We start from the raw sequence: 20,168 nt of genomic DNA, 5'->3' as shown, positions 1-20,168 counted from the left end.
TGAGCAAGGCACTGAGACTCCACCACCAGTGTGTCTGCTAGTGGACAAACTTGTCAAAATCAAGAATTCCGTCAATAACGGTGGTATTTAATTTGACCCAGCAACCAGAGATGTGTCCACTGCCAGCTTTGACAGTCCTGGGGACATTGGTCCTTAAAAAAGTTTTTCTTCAGATCAGGCATCCTGCGAGGCCACATCATGTTGATAACTGAGGGCTTCGCACACACACTACATCAAGACAAGTGAAGATGGCGGATGTGTTGAGTGTTCTCCGTCAGTATAACATCCAGAAAAAGGAAATCGTCGCAAAAGGAGATGAAGTCATATTTGGAGAGTTCTCTTGGCCGAAGAATGTCAAGACAAACTACATAATTTGGGGGTACGTTGATGCTAAAATATCTATGAATCACATCCGTAGGCCCGCAGCTGAAGCTAATCGGTGCCTTGTGGCGCTAGTAACAGCGTACGCCTCGCTAGCTACTAGATGCTAAGATGCTAACCTAACTCCTCTTCTCGTTGTTGTACTTAAAACTTAAAACACTCTTTGGTTGCCTTGGACTGATACTCAACTACCATGCGCTGGGCCACAGAGCCTCTTTGCCAGCCCTCACTCGTTTCTTTTTAAACTTAAAATGTATTTAACAGAGAGATAGCGTGCTACAGCTAAACTTGCAGTAGTAATGTGATGCTAACTAATTAGCGACGTTAGCTAGCGTTGAGTTGTGTTCCCATGGAGTCAGGGGTCCGGTGACAGAAGGGGAAAGATTTATGTATTTAGTTTCTATTGTCATGGCTAAAAGCGGCTTTGTTTAGAGAGCAACAAAACAAACTTTGCTCATGTAACGCAGAAAATGAAGTTGCGCAAGGTTTTGGAGATTAACGCTAGCTATCCGGATAACTGTTGATAGCACCGTGTTTAAGTTATGTCATTTCAGAAGCGATGTTTCATAACTTGAATCGAGTTACCCAAATACATGTCCTGCATACTGTAGGCTGAATGCAACATAGATTCACATAAATGTGCCACCTGCTGCAGTCTGTGTACGTTTGACATTTTAGGGGTCAGATGCACTTGACGTTTGAGTGATGTGTAGGTATTTCTTTGCTTGTGTTTCTACCTTCAGTACTGGGAAAGAGGGCCAGCCTAAAGAATATTATACTTTGGACTCGATCTTGTTCCTGCTCAACAATGTGCATCTTCCACATCCATCCTATGTCCGACGAGCTGCAGTAAGTGCTCTGGAATAACTGAAAATAATCAAACTGCCTTATGCCTTAAACTGTGCCAGTAATTATTTAGCATAACATCTATTTCAGCCTCCTTTTTTGCAATATGTTAAGAAAATTCACAAGTGTCCTCAAAGTAATTTTGGGTTACATGATTGTGTGCTGTTTACAGACAGAGAACATCCCTGTTGTCAGACGACCTGATCGAAAAGGTTTGCTGTCGTATCTCAATGGCGAGAGTTGTAAGTAACACTTGGGAGATCTGTCTTGCACGTTGTGTTTATATTGTATAGAATTTGTTTGTGTCCTTCTCCGACGCATTTATACTCTGTCCTGATTTCATATGAGTTTTGTTATGGGTCTTAATGTCGATCTAATACATTATCAACAGTGATAAGGACGAGGCTAGGTATCGTTGGTGTAATTGCTAACTTGTTAATGCAGGTTTTAATTTTGTCTTTTCACAGCTACATCGACAAGTATTGACAGAAGTGCACCTATAGAAATAGGTTTGCAAAGGCCAACACAAGGTGAGGTCACACTATATCTATAACATGAAGTTTGAAGAGCTAGTATTGATTTATTGTTTTATGAGGCTGGATTGATTGATTGATTGTTGTTGAATACTCGAACATATTTTTTATTAAAGTGATACCACCTCTGCTTTTTCAGTCAAACGAGCAGCTGATGAAGTGTCTTCTGAAGCCAAAAAACCAAGGATTGAGGTAAACTGACATAAAATATCTTCCACTAACAGTTTCTTAGTTGTAAAACATTTATTCCCTTGTCTCTATCCCGCAAGCAAGAACAGCTCCAAGAATAGGCCGAAAGTCTATTATTGACTGAGGTGTTTTGTTTACTTGTTTATTGGAAACAGCTGCATAACCAGTAAATTCCACTGAAGTGAAACAATACAAACGTGAGCAAGGAGCTCTTGTCCTGATAGGTTTTCAACCACATTTAAATGGAATTAGAACAAAACATTTACAACCGTGTAAAAGAACAGAAGAAATGTATAAAAATGGTTTGAAGTATTGAACATCGTTTCAATCTCGTTTTATGTGAAAGGCCTGATGAGGTTTCCAGAGAGGCCAAAACAGTGGCGAAGAACACCAAGAATGCCAGGAGATGAGTTTTCATTAAAACAAAATTATGACTGTGTGTCAATTGCATGGCACGTTCATCTGAGTACGCAAGGCCAGATTGCTTCTGATGTTACTGTATGATTAGTTGCTGACAAGCAATGTAGTATTTAAAAGGTTTCACATGCACCAAGAGTGCGTTAGAGAAAACAGAATTCACATAAAAACAGGATAGAAAAAGTGAATGTAAAATAAGATTGAGATAAGGATGAAAATATTAAAATTAAAGACAATGTATAAAACCACAAAGTAAAATATTATAATCTAGGTAAAAATAGAGAAGAATATGGATAAAAATCTGGTCTCTCTGCTTTCTGTGGTTCTCAGACACAACAGAGTATTTTTTCCTTCTCTACAGATACTGATTCAGCACAGGTCTTAATTACACATAAGCAGGCATTTCACAGCCGCCTCAGGACATCTACTCATGGATGTAATCTCACTGTAGGGTTATCTGCCTGTAGGGCACAACCCAGTATTGCCCCAGAGACCATTTGTATTCACAAGTCTTTACTCACTTAGAGTAAAACTATGAAACATAGGTTAAAATAAATGACATTGAATAAATAAAATCAAGTAAAATACAACAAGTGCAGCAGTGTGTAGGACAGAGCTTCACTTGATAATTGTGTGAACTTTTAGTATCTTCGCTAATAATTCTGAATGTAGGGGAAACGCTGATATATTTAGCCTAAATTTAACAGTCTGTGTGTAAGTGTAGTAATGAAGAAATCCATTTTGTTGCATTTAAAAACCTTCAACTGACAATCAGGGTTAACTGATTCACTCCCATGCAAGACAAGAGCAGTTATATAGTGCACCATCAGTTCCTTTGAGGTGAACAGTGCAAAACATCAAGTGCATAGGTAACCAACCAAAAATATAATTGGCTGCTGTCAAATTTGATCAAAGTGAGTGTCAGTGAAACACTAGTAATAAATTGAATGGTTACATCCTTAAATCAAGCCACGAAAGTCCAAACAGTTGCCCAGAATACCACTTACTAATGCACAATAAGTGTAGATGACAGATTACTAAACTTTTATAAATGCACAGTTTATGTTCGCTAATAATGTGCTAATGTGCTTTCATCTTAAGGATGAGGAGCGAGTGCGTCTGGATAAGGAGCGTCTGGCCGCCCGTCTGGAGGGCCACAAAGAGGGCATCGTGCAGACTGACCAGATCAGGTATAATAGATTTGCCCCAGCTGCCTTTATACATTATGTGCTTTCTATATGAAGCAATAACCTCTCCAGTTTCAATAAGTTCACCACTGAGATTAGTTGTGATGTTTATTCACTGTGCTGTAGTCACAGTGTTAACTGATCAATGTTAATCTGATTGCTTTGGATGTCACTTTTTACTCCACGTTGACAGCCACAGGCCACTTCCTTGAAGCAGCGAGTTGTTCAACTGATCCAAACTTCTGTCCTCCTCCTCCAGATCACTGTCTGAAGCCATGTCAGTGGAGAAAATCGCAGCCATCAAAGCCAAGATTATGGCCAAGAAACGTTCCACCATCAAAACAGACCTGGATGATGACATAACCCTGAAGCAGAGAAGCTTTGTGGATGCTGAGGTGGATGTCACCAGAGATATCGTCAGCAGAGAGAGGGTCTGGAGGACCAGGACAACCATTCTCCAGAGCACTGGAAAGGTCAGAGTCCACTTTAAGCTAATGGTGTTCAAACACAGTGAGATTTTTCTGCAAACACTGTTCTTCTAACCTCAGCACATGTTGCTAACAGCATACAGCAAGAAACAAATTTCAGACCATGATTTTGGAGCTTTATTCAAGACCACTTTACTGTACACATTTTTTCTGTCCTATTTTACAAAACTGGCTGAACTCTCAGAAAAATGTCTTTGGGTGTGGGAAAATCTTTCAAAGGGCCCAACTGTGACAATACCCGAAGTGTGTAGCAAGGTGAAGATCTCAACCACTAGGTGGCAGCAGGAGTATGCTTTTCATTATGCTTAAAAGATGAGTTTTTACTGGGCTGCTGAAGGACTTTGACATGATCATCCCAAAACCAGTATAGTGTTGATCAGCTGTATGCTTCGATTAATTATTCAGGCAGAATAGAAATCATTTCTTTAATGTATGGATAATGGATAATGGCTAAATTTGAAAACATATCTTTGTCTCTGTTTTGCCTGTATAACTTGGGTATTTGTCATGAAGTGTGCTTGTTGAAATGTGTTGAAACATCTAAAACTGTGCAAAGGACAGCTTATAAATTTATTCTCACAACATTCAAGCTTTTAATGTTATGTTCCCCTGCTGTGGTACATTGTATGTGTGATGTGTGGTTGTCATGAGGCGCCATAATGCGACACTCTGTAGAGTTCAGACACAGGATGCTGTGAACGTCAACTGTTTGATGCTGAAGTTGCAGACAGTTCTGCACTTAGATCTTCACTCAAATCACTTGAAAAGCAGTAACTTTTTGTGCATGAACTAGGGCTGCAACTGGTTTACGTAGACTATAAGATCTGTAGTCAATAAAATGGTGCTCATCAATTTCCAGAGCCAAAAGACTCTTCTTTCACTGTCATAGATGACAAAGAAAAACAGCAGTCCTTATAGTACGGAAGCTGGAACTAGAAAGTAGCTAGCTCTAACATGAACTCACCATATCCCGACCTTCCACTGCAGAACTTCTCCAAGAACATATTTGCCATCCTTCAGTCAGTGAAAGCCAGAGAGGAAGGACGAGCACCAGAGCAGAGACCAGCACAGAACACCACTCAAGCGGTAAGAAAGACATTCCCTGTACGTTTATATAAGGCAGCATTTTTAATATGTCAAGGATGTTTAAATTTGGCCAGACACCAGTCACAAAGAGTGTGTGTGTATTCTTATAGCTGTTAAATAATGAATATAAAGCTTGAAAATAACCGAGAGGTTGTTTCAAAAATGTCAGAAGTTATTTAACTATAAATGACCTCTTCATGTTACAGTACAGGTTACTGACAGGTGTGTACCAGAAGTAATTGTTCCCTGTTCTTTCCAGGAACCATCCCTGAGGAACAAGCAGCCTGTCCCAGCTGCCTACAACAGATACGATCAGGAGCGATTCAAAGGAAAAGAGGGTGAGTTTTACTGGCGCTGCTGTAACTAACTATAGTCTCAAACATTTACAAAGGAGACTGTGTGTGTTTGGCTAATAAGGAATATACAGGGTTGCCTACACATTGATCTGTGGGTCAACATAGATTATAGATTGATATATACCATGACTTTTACAGCGTTTACACCCGGTATCAATAAACACGTTAGTGCAAGGTATAAATACACAACAGTGGCATTGTATATTTGCAATTTTCCTTAAGTAGTGACATTAACTGTTTAAATTGAAAAGTGCAATCTTGTTACAGCAGAGAATAACCCATTTTGCTCTGCTAGCAATCTGCAACTTATTGTGTGTTGTTTTCTTAGAAACGGAGGGTTTCAAGATTGATACCATGGGCACCTACCACGGCATGACCCTGAAGTCAGTGACGGTAAGATCAATGCTTTGTTCTTTGTGGACAGTGTTGTAAGAAGACTGATGCCAGAGCTGCACTGCATGCAAATTTCACTCTGAACACACCTGGAAAGATTTGTTTAGAGTTATTGGTATCTGCTAGAGCAGCAGCTAACCAAAGCCTCAATATGACCTATTTGATAAGGACTTCTGTGTTTTGGCATTACAAATAGAATCGTGTAACATATGATGCCTGTTATTGTTGCCATGTAATGACTCACAGCATCAGTCAGTTGACATTCACTTCTCTATTTCTAAAGTTGTTAAATTAAGTTAAAAAAAAAAAAAAAAGAGAGAGAGAGAGAATCAACATGAACCACAGAAAATGTTGACTTTTCCGACTGCCTTTATAGGTGCATTGTGACATCAAGTCATCAAATCTACTTTTTCCAAATTGAATGTACATAAGAAAGGGCTGGTCCCGCATTTGCTTTCAACGTGCAACAATCTCATGACTTCATGTGTAAACAAGCCTCTTTTGAAACGACTTCACTGACTATTTGATAAATGTGTGGAAATGTTTTATTGGCACCGTACCTTGTCCAGTCTGTATGTACAGTATGAACCACACCCAGTAAATCATTACAAAAAAGTATATCTTTTGCACCACAGTATAGCACAGCTTATTCTTTTGTAAATATAACTGTATACATAAACTCTCCAGTGGTTTGACTCAGACATATAAACATTTTTCATTTCTTTTGTACAAAATTGGCAATCATCCATTCAGAGCAATTCATAAGTTTACTTTAAACATTTCTGATGAATTGTTGAACTGTTGAGTTTCTGTATGCTTAAAGATGTAAACCCTTGATGTCAAGTGAAGAGAATATGTTGAGATGTAGATAATTATTTGTATCGAACAGTGAGAGTTTAGCGGTAACAGTTTCAGTTATCGAGCTGGTCTCTCTCTGTTCAATTTGTATGAGTGTGTCTTGCCTGCTCTTGCCCTCAGTGTGTTGACGCAGGCATTGTGTTTGTTGCTCTGCAGGTGATGCCAGTATTTCAGTAGTTCATTGGGGTGAAACCCATGTGACGTTATCAGATGGCTGTACTTGCAGCTGGAATAGGACACCCGCCAGTGGTTGAATAGGAATGCATTGGATGGAGGAGTGGGCTCAATCCCGAGCTTAGCCAGGCATATCCCCACATACACATCCTCCAAATGCAGGTGGCGGATACTTAGCGATGCTTGATAGATTTTCCCCGCCAAGTCTCCAGAGAAGACATAGCCAGTCCCAGAGCAGAAGGTGGGATACTTCTCACTTGGGTACAGCTCAGGGGGCATGTACCACTTGCTGTTTTTATTTCGGTTTGGTGCAAAGCCTCTCATGTTACTGCCTGTGAAATAGTTCTTCCTCGGGTTAATTTCTGGCCTGAGCAGCTTGTAAATGAGATGCTCTGTGTTGACGAACATGTCACTGTCCGTCTTCATTACATAGCTGGCTTGCGGGCAGTGAATTGCCACCCAGTTCATTCCCATCAGTGTCTTAATGGTCAGGTTTTTGTAGGAATCCATGAAGTCCTGCTGAATGATGTCATGATATCTCCGACTCTCTGCTTCTAGCATCCTCTGTTGTAAAATTCCCAGCTCTCCCTCATTTTTCCCCAGCAGAAACAGCCGGATGAATCCCAGAGCAGGGGCCACACTCTCGTTCCCCCATGTCTGCCGTATAGCATTTCTTGCCTCCACCTGCCGAGCCTCAGTAGCTATCAGCAACACTAGAAATGGCGCTGGCCTGCTCTCTGCACATTTGTCTGCCTCGTTGATGATATAAGTGAAAGGCCCATGGGTTACAGTGCCGTTGAGTTCTCCCTCTACACTGGCTGCCAATGGGTCTCCTGGAGGAGAGGGGACACCTTCGTTCTCATGAGAGCTATTGTTCGTGTCAGCCTTGAATGTTGGCTTTGGAACAATGACAAACCTCCAGGCTGAATGCTGGGTGCTCACATTCCACTTGGCTTTGGTGGCATGAAGTTCACCACCTCCATACACAACAGGATGGCCTCTCCACCATGGCATACCTGTGATCTTAGGCAGCCACACCTGTTGGACCAGAAAGACCAGTACACCCAACAGAGAGAGGAGATAGAGAAGGTTAGCTGTGTATGTACAGCAATGGCGTCGACGCCACTTCATGATTGCGGCAGGACCACTTCACCCAGATAGTTGTCAAACTTGTAAGGCCAGTCGTCAGCAGCTTCTGCCTTTGATCCCTGGAGGCAAAGTGAAATATATGATGCCTTTACTAAGGGATCCAATGTTGAGATTTCATTCCACGATATGCAGATCACTTGGTCATAATCTAACAAGACAGCTGTAAGGTGTGAGTCCACTCCAATGTCTCATCTCTAGTGATTGCCTAGGAGACAGGAGAAGATATATTTAAGCAATGAGATAGATACAGAGTGTCACATAGTCACATTAAAGCTGCTAGAATCAATGTTCTCATATTGACAACAGATGAAATAACTGCATGTATGTGAAAGGTGTTGCTCTTTGTGGAGGATTATTACATGACTCTGTGGGGTGATTTATCATCTTTCAGCTCATTGTTTTGGTTTTACAGCCAGCATCTTGACTGTTTTGGTTCTCTTTCACCACTCCTACCAGGCAGCTGTTTTCAGTAAAAAAGAAAAGACTACCACAGCGCTCTATCTGCCCTGCACCGAACTACAGGCAAAGTTAGTGACTGTTTGGTGAACATATGTGGAGCATTTAGCAGCCAGATATTTTCCTCACAATTTAATGCAGACCAAAACTGATCTAAAAGAACAATGCATATTGGAGTTAAGTCCATCAGGTGGCCATCAACAGGACTCCAAATGAATGATAGTGATGCTCTGTGACTACTGCATGTGTATATAAGTAGCTGTTTGCTAACATGTTAGTCTTATAAACCTAAAAAGTAAAATGTCGCTGTTGTTTAAAGCTCATTTCTGCCGCCCCCAAGTTACACAATGTTAGTCTTTAGTTTAAATGTCTCCCATAGTTTCAGTTCCCATCTCTATTTTTAGGATAATAAGTAAGTAAAAACAAAATAATCTTTGTAAATTTGCACGATTTTCTAGAAGTGACCTTTGAATCTTGATGATGACTGTTTACTGAACTTCGGTTGAGGCAGCGTAATCTTAAGTTATGTGGTTAAGGAGAGATCTCTTACTGCTTTCAGAACAGGAAAGAACACAATACATGCTCCCCCCTCAACTCTACAGCCTTTTGCTCTTGAACAGTATCCAGATGAGTAATGGTTATTGAAAGAACAACTTATGTTTGCAGGCGGCTAGCACCTTGAAGTGGAGTGTGTTCTCACTCTCTTTTTTTTTTTACTGAATTACACAGTACCCTCTTAAAGGACCCCAACAAGACAAAGAGTGGTTTGTGAGAGCTCACAGAAGCACTGAAAAGACTTTGTTGGCTCTTATGCATGCATCAACAGAAATAGAAACTAGTTTTTCCTTTTTGAAGGCACAGCCTTCACATCCTGTATGGTACATAAAAACTGATCGACTGAAGCATGAATTATTTCTTCAGCATAGCATATTAATGTTGATGTGCACATTTGCATCAAAGCCTTCTCAGCGTGAACTCACCATGTTAATGTAGATACTCGTCTATTTCTGGCATCAAGCCTTCCTGAAAGTGATGAAATATAACTCTCACACACGGATCACCCTCTTGGTTAATGTTCCCACCGTGCTCTTAGCCTCACAATACAGCCTCAGCTCGGCGACTTAGATTCTGCTCTCCTTTACATTGTCTAACAAATCACCCTCATCATTTAACCCAACCCATGTTGGCTGTTATGCAAATTGAGCCATCAGCAAGGCGCTGAGATATCTACCACATGCATGCACAAGTGTCTGTGTTTGCATGCATAGGCAAAGCATGTGTCAGAGCTCCAGTGTTGCAGTCTCTCCATCTGCCTTGGCGCATTGTCCCCAGAGGCTTGATGCTAATGCTGCTGCTGCTTCCGCTGTTGCTTCCGCTGCTGCTTCCGCTGCTGCTTCCGTCTGTTGGCCAAAGGCAGTAGAGAGTCAGTAGCTGGCTGTTAGCTGCAGCCCTGGGTCCCTTCACTGTCGTCACTTGTTGTATTTTGTATATGAAAGCAGCGGTGGATAGATTGGGATCATCTCTGGATGATGCATAGGCTTTGCATAACTCCGTTTGATCATTTTTTCTTCCTTGTTTCCCCTCGCTTGTTTCCACTCGCTCTTCCTCTCACATGCTATCGTGTTCACGTCCGTCCTCCTTGTGGTGCTCTGTCCTTTTTTTTCTGTCTCCACTTTCGTCTTCTCACCCTCCCCATTCAGCAGCCCCTCATGCTCTGCTCGCTGTGTTGTCTGCAAGAGGGCTAGAGGGGTGAAAGCAGCGGGGGAGGAGGAAGATGAACAGGAGGCAGTGCTGTATGGTGTGTGTGTGGCAGCTCCAGGCTTGGTGGCAGTACGCTCTCCCACCACGTCACGCCGTCTCTGCTGCTGTTGCTGCCTGCTCTGTTCAAGGGGAGGGGTAGTTGGGCTGCTGGCCTATTTGTATTCACGCCCACTCTCCAGAAAGAGGAATAAAGCATTATCTCAGCTTGCTATGCTGTGAAGTAAGAGGAGAGCGGAGAGACGCCTTCATGTCGCCACTTCCAGGTTTGCGGATTGCCTTATTGGACAGATTGAAAGATAGCAAACATCATGTTACATCCTCTTACTGGTGACACTGACCAGTGTGACTGGAACTCAAAACCATTTTTTGTCTCAGTCTTTTAATGCATCTCATGCCAGTCTCTCGTACTGGATGATGATGGGAACACAGAAAATTACAACAGTGTTTCTGCTGCCCCCATTCAGCTGTGGTGGTCTGCAACACATTCATTTAACGTTTCACATTCAGGCATTGAATTCTGCTACAGTAAAACTGGGAGAGGTATTTATTCATTGTATTCTATTTATTTTTTCCGATTACGGATGGTAAAGGAAGAGGAGTTTCTTGTTTTTTGCATGTGTGCTCATTGGTGGTTGTGATCCCTTCAGATGCGCCTGCCTGCCTTTTTTCAGGCTTGCACAGCTTTTCATACTGGAGTGTCATATTAGGTCATGTTGCAAGGGAGATCAGAACACTAAATGCATACACATACTCCTCATACAAAACATTTTACATTATTTTTCAGTATCATGTTATTGTTGTGGACAGTGGTACAGTTCAGTGATTAGTAGTACTGTAAGGTTCTGAAGTATTGGATTTACGAGACTTTTCATTTAATTTAATGGCTACCATCCACTTGGAACATCCCTGGTGGGTGGCTCTTTTCATCATGCAATCCCTTAAATATTGTATTGTAACGCTGTAATGAGGAGCATCTCTTGGTGTAAAGCGTATTTTCACTTGAGGGAAAGTGCAAGCGGCCAAACTGCGGCTGAGCTGCAGACAAGCATTTATCTGTAATTGACAGCGGTCCTGCAGTGCTGCTGATAGACCCTGCCCTGCAGCTCATGGGATGAAAGGAGAAAAAAACAGAACTTAGTGCTCGTCAAGAGACCGTTAGGCTGTCTAGCCGTTAAGACTGGTTGTTTTCTGATCAATTTATATTGAAAAATGCTGACAACGTGTAGATGGCATCCTCATCCTCATATTCAGTCGTTTTGAATTGCTTTGATTGGCAGGAATGAACTGTACTGACATCCATGGACAGCATGGGGACGAGGCCTAGTAGGTCCTGAGTAGATGCTGGAAGATCGTCTAAATTAATCTTCTGAAACATTCATTGCTCATTATTTTTACTGAGGACACTTCTTGAATAATTTATTGCAGAGGACTCTTGAGCGTGCTCAAAGAAGCCACACACACGTCTCTTACATGTATTTCAGTTTGAAGCCATGGTTTTTCATTTTTTAGCAATATTATGACCCTAACCAAATATTTTTGTACTTTTAACAATTAAGTACAGCTTCAACAATACTTGTAAGTAAATTTTTGTATCTCTTAATCATACGCAACCTATATATAATCTTCCTCATACCCCTATAAAATGGGTAAACATGAACATAATCTCACCCTTCTCCACGAATCAATTAGTCAACAAATCGTTTCAGTGCTGGTCGATTTTTCTCACTTCTCTTCCTTAAAGCCACTTCTTTGAAAAGACGCATGATAAAAATGGATAGTTTTCACACACGTTTCATTTTATAGACTGTCAGACAAACGATCAACAGATTCACAGATAGCAAAAATAGTTACCAGCTGCAGTTTTAGAATAAGTATAATAGGAAAGTATAATAAATAGGGATCAATCACCTCAGTACTGCAAGTGAGCCAAATTGAAGACGGCTGCATGTCTTGAAATCCGTTTTCTGAAGCATTAGATTTCCCAGCACTGTGCAGGAGCTCAGGCTGATGTGCTTCGATCCAAGTGGACGGATCATATCCTGTATGTTCAGTTCAAGGTTCAATATTATTGAAATTGTATTGTGTTTTATATCAATAATTGAGACGGACAATATCACTAATCAACATTAATTTTGTTCCTACAGACAGCATGAACTTCATTATGTAGCAAGGTTACATAAGTATGACTTTAAATTTTGTTCCTGTCCAAACAGAGCACTTGCATTTCTTTTCCCTTTGTTTTCAGGCCAGTTAAATAAATTGCAAAGTCATCTTTATTTTTGTGATGTTTCCTTCGCGTTCAACCAAAAGCTCAGCCTTTCCATAAATCAGTGGGCTATTTTCTGCTAGTCTCCATTCATGGAATAACTGTGTGGAGTGTTACTTCCTAATTCTGGGATGGTGTGGACTGTCGAGCACGACACCCTGACAGTGCTGGCACTGAACAGGCCTCAGCCATAGGCCAGCCAGGGTGGCATGTTCTGTAGCTCCTCTGTCAGCGTGAGCTCCAGCCTGCGCGAGTGTCACTGGATGATGGATGACTGCGAGACTGTGACCCCTAGTGTGTCACCCCTTTAAAGCCACCATTGCTCCATTCTCCACACACGCACACGCACAGGCACACTCCACACACACTTGCCTCTCTAGAGGGAATCAGTAGTGACCTGGAGGTAGTGGAGGATGAGCAGCCACCAGCGAAGGACCATGTTTTAACGTGGAGAAAGGGTCACAGCTTTTAAACTGACCTCCTCCTATTGTCCCATAGCTCCTCTCTGAAACTACGTTTTCTTCCCAGACTGTGCGTGACTGTTTATCACATTGAATAACCTGATTGTGTGTCTCAAAGTCTTGATAAGTGTTGTTGAGCAGTCAGGAAAAATTATTATTATTAAGTTAAGCCTTTGGATTCACGTGCACACCAAAGCATATGTCTGCATTTATTTAGTTAAGACTTGGGTTTTGTGTTTTCCAGGAAGGAGCATCTGCTCGGAAGGCCCAGACCCCCGCGCTGCAGCCTGTCCCCCGTCCTGGTTAGTGTCCACGTACATGCATGCATTTGTCTGCTTACAGCGTCACAGAATGATAATTTGTTTAAATAAGTGCGTCTTTGGAGTGTGCATCTTGTGTTTTCTAAAACTATAGCATCCTGTGACCAATTCAACTTTTGAGTCATCTGTTATGAATCAAAAAAGAGCCAAATAGGGCTGCATGATCCCCTGCAAACGCGGGAATACTTGAACATGATTAAAACATCCCATTTTTAGGATGTAATGTGCGTGACAGTTAAGCAAAATAATAAAAGATGTGAATCACGTAGTGGTGGTAGTAGATGGCACATTAAAGGAACCTTTCTGTGCTTGTCATAAAAACTCAACTTTAACGATGTTGACCAAAAAAAGGTGAGTGTGAACTAAGTGAATGAATAATCAGACCGCTGCACTTCATGGAAACGGACCAAGCAGCTTTTACTTGCACAAATACAAGTCTTTTTTCCAATGAGGCCCGAGTGAGCTGTTCCCTTTTACCCCTCAACTTCTCAAGGGGCAGAAAATGTGAAGTCTCTGTACTCCCCAAAAAGTGCATTTTAATTTTAGAGACGAATTTTCACCCAGTGTCACAAAGTCCCATCTGTCCGTCTGTGGGAGGTTTCCTGTGTCGGGCGGCTGTCACTCATTTGGATCTACCACAGCTTCAACAGGGACAGTGAGAGGAGAAAGCTCTGCATTATCCCACCAGCCCATCAGTCACGCTCGAGACACTAGCAGCTGCTACATTTGAGGGGGTTTTGACCAGGTTTTATACGCTTGACATTTTTGACACGCCCTTTCTCACCCACAGACAGAAACTAGGAACTCACTGAAAAAGGATTTTTTGTTCGACATTTACACGTGACCATACCCTGGAAAAGATCTAGACTGAAACTTCCTCTATGAAAGGGACTTTTGTGTGCTGAGAAGAATCATATGTCTGTCTCACTCCTTGGCAAATACTGACCCAAAGTTTTGACTTGGCAGTGACGCAGATTAATAGATGTGGACGTGGAGAGGAAGGAATGCAGAAGTTCAGAGCATTTTTATGACTTTGGATTTCAACCAATCTTTTTGTGAGTCATCTGCAGTAAATACCGTCTGAGGAATCATTCAGTTGTACCCCAAGCTGAAGCATTTAAATGTCCAGTGTGTAGGATTTATGGGTAACTAGCAGTGAGGTTGCAGATTGCAACCAGTTGAATACGCTCCAATACCCCTCCTCACCCTCCCGACAGTGGTCGCTAAAAATGTGAAACGCCCTCTACTAGAGCCAGTGTTTGTTTTGTCTGTTCTGAGCTGCCGTCGAACATGGTGCACTCAGTGGAAGAGGACCCACTCCCTCTGTAGATATAAAGAAAACACAAAGATTCTAATTTTCAGGTGATTTTACACGAATGGGAACACAATGAATATGAATATAATATAATTTTCCATTTTTCTTCTCTTTTCTACCTCTAGTTTCACAAGCCAGACCTCCACCCAATCAGAAGAAAGGTACATTACTTTCATTCAGATGGACATTTCTGGCATTCATATGAAACCCAGTACATCATGTGTTACGTAATGTCATGTAGTATTAACATTAAACACTGACTTTATATTCATAGTTCTAATGTACTTGAAAGGTCCAAAAGTACTTGTTTGTAAGCGCTTTTCTTCTGACTTTCTGGACAGGGTCCCGGACACCCATCGTCATCATCCCAGCCGCCACCACCTCACTCATCACAATGCTCAATGCTAAGGATCTTCTGCAGGATCTAAAGTAAGTCTGTATACCCCATATATACCCACACTCTTTCTATCTGTGTTTAGCTTCTTTTAATCTGCTTAGCTTTTCACTTCCGTGAGCCCCACGGCGACAAGTCTAGCTTATAGGATCTTATCTTGTTTCCTGCATGTCTTATATTGTTTCAATATAGATGCATTCTGAATATTTGAAATGGCCTTTGTACTCATTTTCCGCACTGTCAGTATAGCTGTACCGGCTGCACTTCCTCGCCCTCTCTTCTGTCTGACAGCGAGTTCACACACACACACACACACACACACACACACACACACACACACACACACACACACACACACACACACACACAGCTGTAGTGGCCTCATCAAACACCAAACCAAAGTTGAAAACAAAACTTCTCTAACTTTTTAAGCCAGTGCACTTATTTGAAATATGTCTCTGTGTTGCTGCATAATGCAGCCCAATCAAAAAGAGCCTTTAAAATGATGACTAATGTCATCTTTTTACACACCTGCCATGTTAAAGAGTGTTGGTATCATTTTTGCAGATAAAGCTGCGGTAGATGGTTTAGATGGTGATGACATCACAGCATGTCACCCAGACACACATCCCTTTTCATAGAACGGGCAAAGAACCAACCCTGCTGACAGTGAACCGCATAATACCTCTTTGATGCTAGTAACAAAAAGGATATTAAATGAATCACTGGCAGTCAAAGTGACCGCTCACCCCTCAGTTACTTGCACACATGTCAAGCCTTCTGCTCTCACGCAGCACATATACAGTTGACAGTGACAGCAGTGGCCAATTTTAAAACCAAGGCCCCTGGTTTCAGACGGAGGACGAAAGCAACTATTGAAAAGACAAAGATATTGTTGCAGTGACTGAATCCTATTATAAGCATGAAAGGGAAAAATAAAATCAGACTGTTCTAAGATAACCATGTTTGGCTGCTTAGCTGACACGTGCTTGTGTTTTCAAACCTGTATGTTTTCACTTTCACATTACTTTAGAATAACCATTTATTTTGAAGCGAATCACTAACAATGCAGGAGTGTAAACTTTACCAAAACCAATAAACAGCGGTACAGAGCCGCTAACGCTAGCCTAACCTCTTTAAGTGCTAGCTGTGATTTAAGTTTTTTTTTTTATGTAACCAGTTACCCCTCAGACTAATGTAGGTAGTTAATGGTTTGCCAACTCTTGGCCTTTGAAACAATGCTCGGTTACTACTGTGGATAGTAAGCTAGTTAGCTGGGCATGCTTATGGATTGCAGTCCACATTAGAGGAGGAAAAACATAACCTTCAGTCACTTCCTTGCAATTTTTGCAGCGGGTAAAAAAATAAAGTAAAGCAGAAACTAAAAAACATATATATTAATGAGAAAGTCTAAACTTTACCTGTACCATCAAAGGTTTGTCACGCCAGAAGAGAAGAAGAAGCAGGGCATCCAGCGCGACAATGAGGTTCTGCTTCAGAGGCGCAAAGACCAGATCCAGCCTGGAGGCACAACGCTGAGTGTCACTGTGCCATACCGCATCATTGATCAGCCGCTCAAACTAGCTCCACAGGACTGGTGAGCATTTCTGAAATGTTGAATGGTTTAATACGTTTTTCAGTAATTGGGAAGCGTATGTGGGCAGTGAGGGGGCTCAGGAGTTTGCATGAACATTTCTAACTTGCTCGCTTCTTGAGTTGTTTGTGTTTGACAAATGTGGCTCAGGCCGGCACATGCAGCCTGTGTTATAATATTTCCTCATGGTTGTTGAATAGTGGGCTATTTAAAAGTCGACCCTCAATATACAAATCACAGAGCGCTAAGTGCATTAAATCTGCCAACTCACAACAACAACACAGTCCCAGACAAGCACAGCATGTATGTTCATAGCACCAACCTGTGAGTGTTCCTCCCTGCAGGGACCGAGTGGTGGCCGTGTTTGTGCAGGGTCCTGCCTGGCAGTTCAAAGGCTGGCCGTGGCTGCTGCCTGATGGATCCCCTGTCGACATTTTCGCTAAAAGTGAGTGATACCGACTGTGACGTTCTTTAGAAATGTTAGCATACTTGTGACAAGATGTCAGCTTGTGCTTGGTGGTGTTGAGAGAGTGGCTGCAACACTTAATTGGGTTATAATTTTGAGTTAGAATCGGTCCAGAGTATTAAAGCCACCCATCTTAATGTCTCTTTGAGAGAAGTAGTTAGTGGGTGTGAGCAGGAACATGCACAGTGTTTCCTGTCTCAAGCTTTAGTTTCAGTTCACATGATTTGACATTTGAAAGCAGAGAGCTGAGACGCTGCTATCACTGAGGTTATATGTCAGGTTTTCCTTCATCTCTTCACAAATTCCCCTTCTGAATGAGGTTTCAGCTTCGTGTTAGCTTGCTCACCACAGAACGTGCCTTCATAACACGGTTTCTGTCAGTGTGCTCTTGTGAAAGCTGCTTGTTTGCCATCAGCTGAAGAGCGTTAACTTTCTCAGCACATTCGTCCTTGTAGCTGATCCAGTTTAGCATGTGTTCACTGTATTGACTCTTGAGAATAGACTTTATTATCACTGCAAGCTCAACCCAACAAACTGATTTAGACACACTGGCTTTGCTTTTACTACATCCTGGAGGCCGGAGATTCCCCATACAGCCATACGGCTCACGGCTACCAGTGCTTCTGTAAACCTTGGTATTTGATAAACGATGTGTCTCCATTCTGCCATAAACACCCAGCCCAGAACTTCTGCTGGTTTGTGAGTGCAGCGAGCTGCAAACCATAATGTTGTGAGTAGATGAATCCAGCCAGAATCAAATCGAACACATTCACTGATGTGTTTGGTTGATGACCAAACAGATGAAGTTAAAGCTGAAATAATTCAGTGATTAGTCCATTGACAGAAACTTAATCAGCATCTGTTTTAATAGTCAGTAAATTGTAAGTTGTAACATAAATAAATATGTGTACAAATGTAATATAAATTGCATTTTGTGGTAGTGTTTTACATTATAGCCTGTTTGTAAATGGCATTTCTATAAGCAGATCTTCAACATGCAGCAGCTTCCAGCATCCTCTCATCATTGCTGTGTTAAAAGCACTTCAGAGCCTGTCAAACGTCGCAGTGTTAATGCACACGTTTTAAAGTGAGGTGCTGCTTTACTTGCTTACTTCTGCCATCGACCCACATTCGTCTACGTGAATGTGTGCTTGTGTGATTCTCCTCCAGTTCGAGCCTTTCACTTGAAGTATGATGAGGCAAAGACAGACCCCAACGTGCAGAAGTGGGACGTGACCGTCCTGGAGCTGAGCCGCCACAGGCGCCATCTGGACCGGCCTGTCTTCCTGCGCTTTTGGGAAACCCTTGACAGGTCTGCCTTTAATCTTGTGCATGTTTACATAAGTGTACCCATCTGTTTGTTTGTCGCTGTGCTGCTGTTATTTGATATTTAGCATTAATACATTAAACCCGTCCCTTTCTCGCCCATCAGATACATGGTGAAACACAAGTCTCACCTCAGGTTCTGAGCCCAGATAACAGCGCCCGTCTCCGACCTTCCAACTCTCCTCAGCCCACCTCTCGCAGAGGTAGCCCTTCTCATCCAAGCTGCCATCCCACCTTCTGATACGATCCCCGTTTTAACAGGAGGAGGAGGACAGATGATCCAGTGGACTCCCTCCAACATGTCCTTGAGGACTCCTAATGCAGTGTGCTGGATATGTTGCTCTGGACACTGGAGAGGAGATTAAGGGGATTTCTGTGTTTTTGTTGTAATTGTTTTCTAATGCTTTCATGTAGTTAAAAAACAATACCAAAATATGTTTTATATAAAAAGGCAACATACTGTGGAACCCATGTAAGTGAGATATTCAGTATCATGAAGGGGTCAGAGGGAGAGGAGGTTTGCATTGTTTAGATTGAGAGAAACATGAAAATAACTCTCAGTGCAAACAAAACGGCCACGTAGTTTGAGGAAGGAGACTTCCTTTACACTTATCTTCTTTATTTTGGGTGTCTGTGGTCCGAATGTACATATGTGATAAAACCCTGTCAGAGCCAAAGCTCCGGGAGCAGAGAGGAGGATGCAGGTGAGTGATTTGTTAATACTTCAGAAAACGGCTCTGCTCTGATGATCTCGGACGATTCCTAGCTCAGTTTTTGACAGATCAGCACATTTCTTGGTCATGCAGTGACCTTGAGGATGTCTTTGTTTTTTTTTCCTTCTTTGTTGGTGTTGTGCTAGAGGAGAGCAGTGATGGAAAGTATTGCTTTAAGTCATCACATGAAAATAGACAATAAAGCCTCAGAGAAACTAATGTCTGTCTGCTGCCTGTTGTGTATCGTTAGTGTTCACTTTATTAATCTTTTTCACTCTTTCATGGTTTTATTTGATTGGAAAAGTGTGCATACATGTGAGAGTTCTGTCTTTAGGTGACAGGGAACCAGGCTGGATTACACCATAATGGAAAAAATCCATTCTAACGTCGGTCTGTACACCTTATATTTATTCATCAGAGAACAAGAAGCAAAAACTAATTCCACAGCGGACCCTTTCTTCATCTGCACTTAAGATGGACCTTCCCAAATTGAATTTGACTAGTTTTCTTGGCAGTAAATTAAAATGCTCACAGCTGAATGTTTTCCAAAAACAGGTAGTTCCAGAGCCAGCGTGAGAGAGGTGTGTGTCTCCTTGTTGAAGTGCACTGGAGATACTGAACATGCTCGGGGCTCAAATTAAAGCCACTGAGGAAGGAGGCAGCTAAAATGAACAAACTGATGAATCTAAATCTAAGGAAAGTGACGCTCGTGGATGGTCATCTCGAGTCACACCAGTGCTTTGACGGGAAGCCTTTGTTTTTGGCTCTGAAGCCTTCCCTCCATCTGCTGCTTCACGCTGCCATGCAGGAAGACACATCCGCTGGCGTTCACCTCTGTGTTTCAAGGGTGAGAAGGGAGTGAAGATAAATATTCATCTCAGTAACATCACGTCTCAGGAGCCCCACAGCCAGAGCTCATAGACTTCCCACTTTGCCGCTCAAAGATTAGTGGAGAAAAAAAGTGTTTAAAGCCTAAAAAGCCGCTGAAGTTCTCAGTTAACTCTGGCTGACAGCTTTTAGCTACAAGGTCAGGATGAAC

General features: G+C 42.0%; 2 protein-coding genes across 3 annotated transcripts; one reads left to right on the top strand and one right to left on the bottom strand.

Annotated features, from left to right (window-relative positions):
* Window positions 1-231: 231 nt before the first annotated feature.
* On the top strand, window positions 232-19,347 carry cdc73 (cell division cycle 73, Paf1/RNA polymerase II complex component, homolog (S. cerevisiae)). Its single transcript, XM_070974061.1, has 17 exons — window positions 232-379; window positions 1,125-1,230; window positions 1,400-1,469; window positions 1,695-1,757; window positions 1,900-1,952; window positions 3,468-3,556; window positions 3,813-4,026; window positions 5,029-5,127; window positions 5,387-5,465; window positions 5,812-5,876; window positions 13,246-13,303; window positions 14,762-14,797; window positions 14,978-15,065; window positions 16,466-16,627; window positions 16,969-17,069; window positions 18,261-18,402; window positions 18,523-19,347. Exons 1-17 carry the CDS (start codon window positions 249-251, stop codon window positions 18,557-18,559), a joined length of 1,593 nt encoding a protein of 530 aa, XP_070830162.1. The 5' UTR covers window positions 232-248; the 3' UTR covers window positions 18,560-19,347.
* Window positions 6,230-10,392, bottom strand: LOC139338794 (beta-1,3-galactosyltransferase 2-like). 2 transcript variants are annotated; one of them, XM_070974062.1, is made up of 2 exons: window positions 9,494-10,392; window positions 6,230-8,262 (listed from the first exon to the last, which is right to left on the bottom strand). In XM_070974062.1, the coding sequence occupies exon 2, from the start codon at window positions 8,037-8,039 to the stop codon at window positions 6,792-6,794; it is 1,248 nt and encodes a 415-aa protein (XP_070830163.1). In that variant the 5' UTR covers window positions 8,040-8,262; window positions 9,494-10,392; the 3' UTR covers window positions 6,230-6,791. The 2 variants fall into 2 exon arrangements, with proteins under 2 accessions (XP_070830163.1, XP_070830164.1); XM_070974063.1 differs by having other exon boundaries at window positions 6,230-8,116; window positions 9,494-10,336.
* Window positions 19,348-20,168: the final 821 nt, after the last annotated feature.

The sequence above is a fragment of the Chaetodon trifascialis genome, chromosome 11 (genome assembly GCF_039877785.1).
Source record: "Chaetodon trifascialis isolate fChaTrf1 chromosome 11, fChaTrf1.hap1, whole genome shotgun sequence".
Classification (NCBI taxonomy): Eukaryota; Metazoa; Chordata; class Actinopteri; order Chaetodontiformes; family Chaetodontidae; genus Chaetodon; species Chaetodon trifascialis.
This window is presented reverse-complemented; position numbering and strand designations above follow the sequence as displayed.

Coding starts and splice junctions, on each gene's coding strand:
- cdc73 (XM_070974061.1), top strand. CDS start 249: ATGGCGGATGTGTTGAGTGTTCTCCGTCAGTATAACATCCAGAAAAAG. Junction 1,470..1,694: donor GTATCTCAATGGCGAGAGTT/GTAAGTAACACT, acceptor GTCTTTTCACAG/CTACATCGACAAGTATTGAC. Junction 16,628..16,968: donor AAACTAGCTCCACAGGACTG/GTGAGCATTTCT, acceptor TCCTCCCTGCAG/GGACCGAGTGGTGGCCGTGT.
- LOC139338794 (XM_070974062.1), bottom strand. CDS start 8,039: ATGAAGTGGCGTCGACGCCATTGCTGTACATACACAGCTAACCTTCTC.